This window comes from Ylistrum balloti, unplaced genomic scaffold (assembly GCF_031769215.1).
Source record: "Ylistrum balloti isolate Yb309-2 unplaced genomic scaffold, AGI_CSIRO_Ybal_v1 Utg371000, whole genome shotgun sequence".
Lineage (NCBI taxonomy): Eukaryota > Metazoa > Mollusca > Bivalvia > Pectinida > Pectinidae > Ylistrum > Ylistrum balloti.
This window is the reverse complement of record NW_026782558.1, coordinates 431,555-444,815: the sequence shown is the minus strand read 5'-3', so window position 1 is coordinate 444,815 and position 13,261 is coordinate 431,555. Positions and strand designations below refer to the sequence as shown.

Here is a 13,261-nt window from a genome sequence, read left to right as displayed (position 1 = left end):
CGAGAAAGCTAAGGTTATGATTTTAACCAAAAGCCGAAGCAAATGCCAAGCCTATAAATGAATTGGTATTTACTGTTGATGTTGAGGGCTGGTCAGTCCGTGGTCAGTATTGGACGTGCTTTTGTGTAAGGTTTAATCCATGCTAAAATATCAGGATCTTATCAGGAAGTCACTTGAAGTTCTCACCATTTCTTTGACATCTAGTTACTTTGACCAGTGACATTCAAAATGGATCACAGGCATTGTTACAAAGTATTGGAAATTCTCAAAGCTTGCTAATGACTCGTATGCCAGGTGAAGACATAAGCCCACCATGCTGGTTGACGAACAAAAACAATAGTCTAAATCATAGATTAAATAAAATGAAAATGGAATGACCATTGGTCAATCTGTCAATGACGTTCAGTGTCCTTTTTATTGTTTTACATCGTACACTTCTCTAGTTCCGTACACTGCTGTATTGACAAGTAGTCAAAATATCATTTCACCAACACCCAATTCCCACTTTCACCCAGATCTCTTCCAATGGTGTGTTAACTACTGCTAAACTGAAAGTAGTTATTATGCATTAAATACTGTTTCTATAGCAGTCCACTGTAGCAGTATTATTAGCATCAAAAGATCCAAGGGCCATCACTACTATGTAATGAGCGAAGTTAAAAAAAAAACACAAACAAAAGCAATGTTTCCAGTGATAATTTTACTGCCTAGTATTATTTTTCTTTGAATATCAAAACATACAGCTGCATTGCAAATCAAGCCTTAATAACATATGTAGTTTTTGTCAAGACAGAGTTTTTATCGGCTAATTTAGTGTAATAATAGTTCAATACAAGTAGCTATATATTCAGCAATGTAATGAAAATCAAAACCATGTATATGATAATTACTCAACCAATTTATGTAGTTATTTGAGCTTTACAGACCTGACAAAACACAATGTTTGGCAAAACAAATTTACTTATCTTTTATAAAATGCCTCATTAATTCATTCTTGACCTCATTCTTTGCTAAACATATGAATTTAAAAATTTACTAACTTATAAGCACAAACGGTGAATTTATAATAAAAATGTGTGAATCTCATTATGAGATGTGCAATGTATAAAATACTCTAACACTTTTACACAGAGACTTTCCTAGGCAAAGCTAGATATAAGCCTTATAAGCTACACATGTGAATTTCAGTAAAACATTGCCCCAACCAATTATAGAAGGCCTTTACACAACAAAACAGATTTATCTTCTCTTCTTAAGCGCGACAAAACAAACTGATAATTTCAGCAAACTGATGACACTGCTTTGAGAGTGCTAAATAAGTGGCTCTTTAAATATCGGGTAAACCTTTATGACTCAAACCTCTGAATCACATTAATTACTGAACCTATTTGATATGTCATAAACTCTTTATCACAATAATTACTGTATCATTGAAATAAAGATATTCCACCATCATTAAAAGTGATAAAACTTGATCCTCTGCTGCGGGCTTCACACTTTTGTTTCTGACCTGAGGGAAGAATACTCTTATCCTACAAAGACACGTAAAAGAATTTTTTTTTTTACATTTAAAATTTTTATATTATAAAAAACAAACCTAACTTTTATCCAATGAACTCCAGAGGGTACCTTAATATATCTATGCTTAAACCTTTGCACATTTGATAAAAAAGAACCCCAAGCAAAGTTTGATTCTCCTACTCCACATCCATATTGAGCACATTTTTCAATGAAAAATGTATTTCAACAAAAAACATTAACATTAAAATCAAATATCTGTATAATGTTGTGTCATGCAAAATATCCTAAATGAACAAACTGAGTCTCTCGGCCAACTATCAACTATGGATGTACATGTTCAACCCAGAAAGACTTGTAATATATATCTAGTAGGCGTCGCTGTATGGCTCTGAACAGACTAATAATACACACATACAAATTGAAGAAATATCTTTGAAGATGAACTGTATGGTTTGGAGCTATGTCAGCGTCATATCATGGCAATGGCAGCTACTCTATAAAAATGATTGATAAAATGCTGTGATCTGGTCATACTGACTGTAACTGAATGGTACTCCTTAACAACACCTACTAAACCTGTGAACGGAATGTAAAAAATCTACAAAAATGATCACGTATAAAATTATCAACAAAATACCGGGAAAAAGAACAAAAAATATTCTTACCACAGTAATCAAATCTTATATTAATCAGTCTTGTTTGCCTGGATAAAGCCTGTGAGGGGTCTTAATGTGGGAGAATACTGAAATACCTAAGAAACACTAGTGTGGTCAGGCGAATGATCCCATACCTTTGCGTGTCTGTTTGGAGAATTAACTCCGGATGTCTCAATGAAAGGCCATTGGGTTACCACTGAGCTACTTGATCACAAAACATTAGATAATGACTTAGTACTGAGTATAAAGCTTAATTATATCCTCTTCTGACTGGTTAGTGAGAGAATTTCGACAATGCTGGATTACAGCTTTACAAATTATCAATCTATTTGTGACATATTCTACTCTTGATTTGAATATGTACAAAATAACGGCTGTAATATTTCACACGAAGATCTTGTCATTAAAGAAGATGGGAATGGAAATTTAAAATGAATTTACTCTATGTCATCATTCTATGGGACATCAATACTGTTGAGGAAATAATTAGCACCCTTCTTGCTGAAAAAATATGTCAGAGATGACTTTTCTGAAGACGGTACAAAACGACATTGAATGGTATATCCATATATGGTACATGATATTGCATTGATATCTAGATATTGTTCCTTTACAACTAGAAAAAGTTACATTGATAAGCCTTTTAGGCTTTCAATCTTCCACTTGAAGGTTTTCGGATTTAAGCCTTTCATCTCACGTTCTATATAAATGTAGCTAAAATAACATGTCGTTCAATAGTCCATCACATGTAAACTGACTAGAAAATTAAGTAAAAATGTTCAAATAGGGGTTTTTCATATATAAAAAAATATGTTATTCAAATTGTACAATCAAGTATTCATTTATGCATGGTATTTTACCTATAATAATTCTGTACAAGAAAAATACTTCAACATAGAAGTACTTAACTTACCAATGATTAATAATGTCCAAATCGTAAATTCTGAACTTATATATAAATACAGACATCATTTTAGTGACCAGGGTCTGACATTAATATACACAAGAACTCAATGACCCTCCAATTTTGTAAACGGTGAGTACAATCACTGTTGTTTATTCTTTTCCTTGAAAATTTTATTGTAGTTATCAGTTAGTTAAAAATGAATTATTGTTAAAGATTCTTAGAAATATTTTTACATATAAACATAACCTAGCTTGAATAATATACATGTGATTTTCTGGGCAGTCATTCCTAACACCGCTCATATAATATCACAAGTGTAAATCCCCACACTACAGACTTCACTTTCTATTCTATACAAGTATCAAAACATTTGAAGTTCTAGCTATCCTAAAACACTATAGGCAAAACACCGGTCTAAAAACATACTGATTTAAATCTAATCATGATTCTTTTCTAAAAACATTTCAACTAATTCATTATTGAAATTTTTTTTTTTCTTTTACATAAATTTTGATGATATTGTATTCAGTTTATAGTTTTGCAGTTCAATATTGTGTAAATCATTGAATTTAAAGTTTAGTCAGATCGTAAGCCTATAAACAACCTCTGGACAACACAGAGGAAGTCAGACTGTCACAAGGCAACAGTTAAGCACTTCAGGACATATGGAATAAACCAAAGAAATAAGCCATGAAGAGACTGTCGATCTGCTGTGTGTATGGTTTCTGACGTGGAAAACATCTGAAAAGATGGAGACAGTTCTACAGCAAACAGTTTGAGGTCAGAAAATGACCAAGTAACTATAATAATCCAGTTATGTAATAACTAAAATGAATCACATGACAAAACCTTGACAAGTGTGTTCTGTAACATCAGTCTCATGATGATGTAATGAAGATCTGCGACTCTGGTGATGAGCGAAGTTCTGTCATAGAAAGTTTGGACCGTGGACATCTGTTGCGGAGTGTAGGGAAGTAAGAACGTCTCGTATCCAGTGAGGCAAAGTATTTCTCCCGATATTCTGGTACAGCTGGGCCGAAGTCTTCAGTTGGCTGACAAAGCTTTTGTATTCTCTGAAACCATGAATATGACAAAGAAATAAAAAGTAGTTTGGTACTGCGGTTATAAAAAGCTTATGAATAGAAGTTTCTACCTGAATCAAGACAACGCTTTACTTATTACGCTGGGCTACTTACCGAGACAAGAGATCCACGTTCACACCAGATGGAGATGATAGCACATAGCGGAATAGGTACCAGGGAAGCCAGACCAAACATCCAGCCAAGGGCGATTCCCCAGCTTGGGTACTCGTAATCTCCGTATGTCACTGGAGTGAAGCTTGATACACTGAATATCCACACAAACTGTCAAAACAACAGAGAAACTCACTCACAAGCAGCTTCCCCCAAAAAACTTTAATGGACATATAACTTTAACAAAGGGCAATAACTCTTTAGTTGGCATACTGAATATCAATTTAGTATGACCAATATTTCCATCAAGTTTCATTTTCCTAACTTAAATGCCAGCAAGGTTATGCTCTGATATGAAATATTAACAATGGGCAATAACTCTGTAAATGAGGAGTTGCCAGTTCATTAAGTTGATTTACCGTAATCATGGAAGGAGAGATAAAACACCAGCAGATTTTCCACCAAATGTTTGGCTGGTAACCAATCATAAGTTCTATGTCCTTGTAAAAACGGTCCGCTCCTGCCAAATATAAAATTAACATTTGATCGAGCATCTACAACATGATTTTAGTCTTTGTTTACTGGTAACTGTTGTTTATAGATAATTCATGAAGAAATGCAGTAAAGATAAGGTAAAAATTATTTCTGAATCTCCAATTTTTGCTTTTTGTGACAATTAAACAAAATCATGAAAAATCAAATACCTTGAATATATAATTCTGAATGGGAAACATTATCAGTCAAATCTGATTATAATCTGTAAATAATCAGCAAATGGGGACTGTATCAGTCACCTAGTGTGGTTTCGTCACAATTACCTGATCCAGACAGAAGAGAAAGAATTCTAAATATGAACTCCTAATTCCTTTATTTGATCCCAACCTTCTTTTCAAAGGGGAGTGAGACCCTTGATTTAAACAAAATTGAATCCCCTCGACCCAATGATGCTTCAGACCAAATTTAGTCTATCATTCCCCTTAAAATATTTCTGACCAACATTGGTCAAAATACCTTCATCACAACAAAAGAAGAAGGTTTGTCCTTCTTTACCACTATTTCACCTACTTGTCCCCACCCATCTGTCCTCTGAGGGTCCACCATTTAAACTAAATTTAGTCCCTTTTACCAAAGTATGATTCAGGTCAAATTTTGACAAAATCCTTTCATTCCTTAAAAAGGAGTTTAATAAAAAATTTTGTTATCCCAGGTATAATCCCTTCAGGAGCCCTAGGAGGGATGAAACCCACAAAATTGGATTTGTCCCCCCCTTTGAAGGTGTTTCTGAACAAATTTGGTCATAGTACCATCATTAAAAGAGAAGAAAACGGATATTAATGTGATTCCTCTATTTCACCTATTGTGCTCAGCACTACTGGCCCCAAGAGGAGTCAAGACACCTGATTTTTACAAAACTGTGTCCCCCTTTCCCCCTAGAATGTGTCAGACCAAATTTGGACAAAGTGAAATAATTCCTACAGAAGAAGGATTTCATAGAGTATAACTTTGTCTCAGGTGATCTAAAAATTAAAACAAGAGGTCCATTGGGTCTGTAATGCTCATCTCTTCACATCATTGCAACTGAATTAGGAACTTTGTCCTAAGCAAGTTACAAATTTCAGCAAAGTGTTCCATTAGACTTAGTCCTAACATTTCTTGGAGAATATTAAGCTTACCATAAATCCAGGCGATAGCTATACACTCAGCTAAGCAGAGGAGCATGAGGGAAAATGTTGCACAGTACCAATCCATAATCTGGAGAATGTACACACCTCCCTACAAAATGACACAAACTTCTTTAGTTTACATACTACAAATATTTCTAAATAAAAGCAAAAAGAGAAGAAATCAAACAGAAAATGATATGGGGTAAAAACAAAAAGTACACTTCTTCCTAATCCATCCTGTTCCCCCAAGGGTAAAGAAATAGTTTTAATTCATATACTTGTAATTTTCACATAATGTATGTCAGTCCCAAGTGGTGGCTTACATCACAATTAAACAAACAAAGAAAAGGTCTGTAGACATAAATGCTCCCATTCACAATATTCAATAAATAATAATCTTTGGTTCATGAAATGTTAACTCATTGAGCTCTTGACATGAGATAGGACAGAGATGGACAAGGTTGTCTCAATGTCTCTATAAAATTAAAACAGCAAGGGCATAAAAAAATAAAGTACACAAAAGAATCAACAATAACGTTGATTTATATTGTCAACAGAACTGGTGTAAAGTCTTCTTCAATAAATCTATGAAGCTCAGACTCTTTCTTCTCACCTGCATCACACAAGGGACACCCAACAGGAACTCGATAAAACACATGAGAGCTGTAAATAGTTCTTTCCTGTTTGCGAGGAGATCTGGGAACTCATCCACAAATGCACTTGTCATAGTTTCAAACATCCCAAACTACAATACAGAATGTAGTGTTAATTGATGCCAATACACATTTGAACCAACAACAGTAGACTTGACCTTTGAAGTCATGTAGCTTCTGCTATAAAGAGTTTTTATTGATTATTATCCTCATAACATTCCAATATGTCAAAAATTTTGCAAAAGGAAGAGAAAAATTAATCCCTAATCACTTATTAAACATTCTTTATCAGTATTATAAAAAATTATATTCCAATTCTTGATGGTGATTAAGATTGCGTTTCAACATAATTTGATTAAAATATATTCAAATACCTCAGGAATTTTTTAATTAAAACATGAATACTGTAAACTGATTTTTTAAATCTGAATCCAGATTTCCAGGTGAAGTGGTAAATGATTTATTTTGAAAATATCAAAATCCCATAATGTTTTCTCTTCCAGTTTGAAAAAAATGTAAAACTTTTCAAGCAATGGTAAACATGAATCAAACTATTATCTATCAGTAAATGAATTAATGTTCTATGATAAAGAAATTAATTACATACTATTATGCTTGTTAATTCTTTAAAAAAAAAAAAAAGAAAACATGATTCATTCCATACAGAAAAAGGTTGATTATTTTCAATATTACTCCAAAACAGCATGTGTCTAATTTTTTTCCAGTTTCTTTAAATTTATTTCAATAAAATTCTTTTCTACAAATAATAAAATAATAAATGGGTGGGACTGCTTTGCTCATAAAGAAAATGCTTAACTCTCATCAATTATAGATAAGAGAAGAATAACTCATTTTGTCGCAAGTTATCATATTAGACAAAATATGGATCGTTCTGTCGTGGAAGACTACCAATACAGACACATAGAAAAGTCACCTGAGGCCTGTACCATTGTGATTCTGAAAAGCCACTGGGAAATGAGCTTCATTTCTTTTCATTGTCTCAAATGAACTGAAATAGGCTGACATTTCCCGGTGAAAGTGAAATATTAGGTAGTACTGATCACAAGTAAGGTCCATGTTCCAATAAACGAGATTTTCACAGCTACTAGTGGCCTGTATTTCGTTGGAGATGAATTCTATGAATCCTTGACAAATGGACAAAACCTTTGACACAATGGGTTAATATCGCTATGTCAAGGTTCAGAGCTCTCCATGACCTCATAAATATCTTTATTTATGTATAATTTTAAAAGCATTTACCAATTTTGAAATATTGTTTCAGTTGTATAAAAATTGTTTTTAAAAACCCAATGATTTTTGCTTTACCTGGTTTATCCACACACATTGATGCTGGAATAGTTAACAAACTATTAAGTGATTGTACGTCTCAAACATAAGTAAAATTGTCAAAGTAAGACTGCACCATTCGTTAAGTGCTTATCTGTATAGAACATTATAATCTCACACTCAGTGGTAATGAACGTGTTATCAGTTTTTTGATAGGAAAAATATTCATCTAAGAGTTTCACACATAAGACATTCACTTCCAGTTTTGCTGGACCAGTCAGATGTGTTCTCTATGGATGAAATAAAGAGCTTATTCCACCTAAAAGATATCAAATGAAAAAAGATGTATTGTCAATGAAAAGACGTACAAAATAAAAAATGAATTTTAAAAGAAAAGCTGTGTTTAGAACATGGTCCTTTTACAGGTGTGATTCAGAATACAGTCCTTATAAAACAGGTTTCTTCTGGCCAAGTAAATATCTCAGTGTTGTTTGAATCTTGAAATGAATAATAAATTTTGGATTGAATGATACATCCAGTACAGCAGCCATTTTGTAAGGTTTTAAACATTTTCGATCAATTTAATTGGCCAGACATATTAAGGGCCTCCCTATAGCAGTGATCCTTTCTAGCATGTGTTGGTATGGTGTTTCCTGACAAACAAATGCACTTACATCCTCTTAAAAAAAATTAATAAATTGTCATACATATTAGAAATCTATGATTTTTGTTTTGTTTTTGTTTTGCATTGATTTTAAATTCTAAGATTCAGGTTTTCTAGAAATCCTTTCTGAAGTTATTTTTAAAAAAATCAAATACCTTTGCAGTTTAGAAAATACCAGTAGAAAGGTATTTAAGGAAATTTACAAACATCTCTGATCTTCAAAACTTATGTTTCTTTACTTCAATCCATATTTGTTTAAAAGTGATAACACTATAATTCTAACATGATCTTAATTATCCTAGAAAGACATTTACAAATGTGCAAGCAGTATTGAATGCTGTCCTTGGAGAAACATGAAAATGAAGACCATTGCTTGAAAATGTGACATAATAGAAGGTACATTTTTCATGTACGTGTTTGGATTGATAATAATATTTGATTATGTATTTTATCATACGGTACACGGCAAACCAAGACAGTCGGTTGGATGGAGTGACTTAGAGTGGGCCTTGACGAGTTAAGTCTTCAGGGAATCAGTCAGCATCCGAAGCTGGTGAAGTAAGATACAAAATGGGAGAGGTTACTACAAATCTTGTTATCAGGGTTAAAAACTACACAGAAAATTCCTCATCACATTTACTTTACTAATAATTACAATTAACATTAACTTAAATCTCTAAGATATGATTATTCAAAATTAATAAATATTATTAATTTATTTACAACTTTTAAAGCACTTGAGTACAACAGCCTAGATATCACTTGATGCTACATTTTCCCTGTGTAAACTACTCAGTGATATCAAACGAAGATATCCCTACAAGAATTGAAATAAATGTCAGTAAGTTGAGGAAACAAATCTGGCTCCATGTTCATGTTGAATGACATGTTTCTTCTACAACATATGTACAACACATCGACAAGTTTAGTCCATTTGACAAGAATTGATACTCTTTATTCTATTAATTTTTTTCTTTGCCTGTCAATGAAATATTCCTTACAAATCAAGCAGAAAGTTTTCATTAAACCTGAAGAAAAAATATTGAGATCAGGCAATTATTATGAAGTATTTGTGAATGACTTTATCAGTTTTTCTAATTTTCATAACATTGCTACCTGACCAGTTATCAAATATCAGGATTTACAATTACATCATATTAACTTTTATATTGATGCCAAGGGTAGATAACTTCAATCAAGACTTGCATGTACTATCTAAGCTAAAGGATTTCTGATAGCCCACTACTTACACAGCATGTGGTAAAAGGAATCGGTATGGTAAGTTCTGGGCAATCGTGAGGCCAATCTGGATGTCATAAGCTTGCATTTTATAAACAGAAATGATACATAATGCTATTAGATACATAGATCATGTACATTTTTAATTGTTAACTAATAAACGACACTCCCCATTAAAAAAGTATAAGTACTAAGTGATCATACATTAATACAACGCTCACAAATGACTCATACTTTCGTTTTTACCTGTGGCCCTGTATCCATGCACTTATAACTGCTGTTTACACAAAAGAGAAAATAATAGCTGCTGATTAACTTCAATATATAAGATTTTAATATATATATCATAAATAGTGACAAATGTAAGAGTTAATTCATAATTTGTAAACAATGAAATGCAGTTGTTGTTTATTAATAATGGTCAGCCTTTAAAGCCTTTTTGAAAACTATTTTACACTTGTTTTATAATTCTAATTTCTTTAAGTGTTTCAATCTAATTTCTTCACTATCAACCCACATTCTGAAAGTAGTTGATACAAGAAGAAAATGGTATTACTGCACATTTAAATTTTTTCTTGAAGCAAAAAGAAATCTAATGATGCAGCTTATATCAAAGTATCACAACATCATCACTACCATTTCTTAATAAAAATTAATTTGTTTCCTCTGTCATATCTCCATACACTAAAATAACTGACATTATCATGCAGCTAAATCAACTGTCATCACATGTCAGTGATATTTAATAGGATATAGCAATGCATCAAAATGTTTGTATTTTGAGATAAAAAAATCAAGTAAATAGGATTAACACCAAACAGCTGTGACCATTATATAGATTCCGTTATAAACTTGTGCATACATATCAAAGAATTGTTAGGGAGAATAAAAAAGAAAAAAGAAATAACTACATGTCTATATGATCTCATGGAAAGTTTTCAAGAGTTATCTCCCCTTACACAATTTGTAATGGATCATTTCAATATCTTCTAGGTATTTATTCATTTACTGTTTCCTCAAAATATTTTAGATTCCAAAATAGAATGGAACATTTGTGAAAATATAATATTTCATTTGTTGCTAAAACCATCAAAAGAAAAAATGTATAATTTTTTTGTTTTTACTGTTGAACAAAGAGAAGCAAAAATGCACCTTTTCCTTCTAGCTCATGTACAGATACAGGGAGGTAAATCCATAACATAGGTATAGTACATATAGAAAGCATACTCCCAAAATTTTAAATAAAAAGAAAATCAAAACTTAAAAAAAAAGAGTTCTAATTAGAAGTACAAATTAAGGAATGAATAAGACTATAGAAAATTTCAAACAGCAATGGTGTGTTAAATTTTACCATCTGGCTAGAGGAAAGATTTTCAAGTTCATTAATCAAAGCATTACATAAAGGGTCTATGAAAACTACACTGTGGCCTCTGCTAAGATTTTTGATAATGTTAACAAAGTACTTCTCCAGGTTTTTTTCAGTAACTTTTCAAATTGATAAACCCTGTTTGTTTTGTTAATGTAGACTAAGAGATTTGTTAAAATTAAGCATTTCAGGCAGTATTGGTCTCAAAAATGCTTTAAATTATCGAAGATCATCAGAAAGTAAATAATCAGTAGGTCTATCGTAATTTCATAAACAAACAACCAAGGTCCTAGTGGTCAATTAATTGAACAAAATAGGCCAATATTTCTTGCACTTCAATTGCACAAGGATGATCTAACTCTGACAGCAAATAAAGTTTTTGGAAACTACTAAAGGATGAAATCTGAATCAAAAACATGAAAATCAACAATGTATGTTTGCTGTAAAAAGGTAAACTAACTTGTGCATTTTTATCAGGTTACGAAGATCAGTCTCGTGAAATGTTACAAATATTACTTAAGACTGTATACATATTGTAATAATGTACACGATGAGAACATTGATGCTTGTTACTAAAATACTACAAATTTTTAATCATTTATACAAATACAACATGAAAGCATGTTTAAATTTCATGGTGTGTTAACCAGGTATTCACTATGTGTTTCAATTTAGTTGTAATACTGAATGATCTCAAATGCTTTGGCTGCAGTTTGAGACCATGAGAACAGACAGGTTTATCAACTGAAGACGGGGAGAATATTGTTTATAAATTGATGTTTACATAACCAATATTTCAAAAAAAATAAGTGATGACGATATGAAATAAAATTTCTTAAATATTTTCATTATTAAAGCATATTACATTCCTTCCTCAGCCATAATGAAAAAGTGTACATAATGATAATGAATTTCGGCACCTTACACTAAGTGCATATCCGTATCTTCACAGAGATATAGCCTATGTTGTGATAAAATAGAAACTCTAACATCTGTCTGTTCTTGTTACTATGAATATGTGGTTTCTCTTTAACAGTTTTTTCACTTAAGACTATTAGAGAGCCAAGAGGACACAGTGTAGCAATATCAGTATGAGATATTTCGGGTACAGACTGGATTTTAATGCTTGAGTGTACCTGGGTATCAAGTCCAACTGTAAACAACATCAGGAAGAAGAGGACAGCCCAAAGAGGGGAGATAGGAAGTGTTGTCATTGCCTCCGGGTATGCCACGAATGCCAGTCCGGGGCCTGCAGAGGTAAAAAGATTACTTATGTATTTCTGTCTACTGAGCCAAACAATAACTCTGACACAACACCAGTCCGGGGCCTGCATAGAGGTAAAATGATTACTACTGTATTACTGTCTACTGACAATAACTCTGACACAAAGCAACGGGCTGGCTGATCAATAGCACTGTTGGCATTTCTGTTGAAACTGAAATCAATTTAGATAGACATATAATGTAGGTTTATTGTCAGTGGTTGATCAAATGAAACCAAACCAGTTTGTGCTTTTACATTTTTTTTCTTTCATGAATGAATTCTGAGCTTCAATACTGGCACAATACATATCATATCCACTGCACTTTTTATTCAATTAACTGTAGGGGTCTAGTTTTTATTAAAAAAGGTGATGCAATTCTGTGAGGAATATTGATTGAATCATTTAGAACCTAACCTACTGTGTGATAATGTTTCTGATGTCCAGCTCTGTTTCTTTACAAATCGTGTGATGATTCTAATGTCCACTCCTGTTTCATTACAAATTGTTTGACATTTCTATGCCCACTCCTATTTGGTTATTTTGTTACTTACCATGTGTGACGACTTTTTCTATGTCCACTCCTGTTTCATGGGCCATGAATCCAAGCACAGAGAATATGACCAGCCCAGCAAAGACACTGGTCCCACAGTTAACAAAGGGCACGATCATGGCATCCCTGAAAGAAAACAAGATAAAAAATTTGTAGGAGTCAGCACTATGGAATGGAAAGTTAAGGCAAGGCTGATAATATAATAGACTGGAATATCATATGAAGGGGAAAGATAAAATATTCAAAGAACAAAGAAAGATCAAACAATGGTGGAATCCTTTGTTATTTATGTCCGT

At 32.6% G+C, this 13,261-nt stretch overlaps 1 protein-coding gene across 1 annotated transcript in view; it reads right to left on the bottom strand.

Moving 5' to 3' along the window:
- Positions 1–681: 681 nt before the first annotated feature.
- Positions 682–13,261, bottom strand: part of LOC132559972 (sodium- and chloride-dependent glycine transporter 1-like) — a 35,085-nt gene continuing 22,505 nt past the window's right edge. The window contains exons 8-14 of the mRNA XM_060224616.1: positions 12,967–13,091; positions 12,287–12,399; positions 6,555–6,686; positions 5,951–6,050; positions 4,697–4,797; positions 4,281–4,448; positions 682–4,157 (exon numbers count right to left, since the gene is read on the bottom strand). Coding sequence (XP_060080599.1) covers positions 3,963–4,157; positions 4,281–4,448; positions 4,697–4,797; positions 5,951–6,050; positions 6,555–6,686; positions 12,287–12,399; positions 12,967–13,091 — 934 coding nt within the window. The 3' untranslated portion in view covers positions 682–3,962. The remainder of the gene's footprint in view (positions 4,158–4,280; positions 4,449–4,696; positions 4,798–5,950; positions 6,051–6,554; positions 6,687–12,286; positions 12,400–12,966; positions 13,092–13,261) is intronic.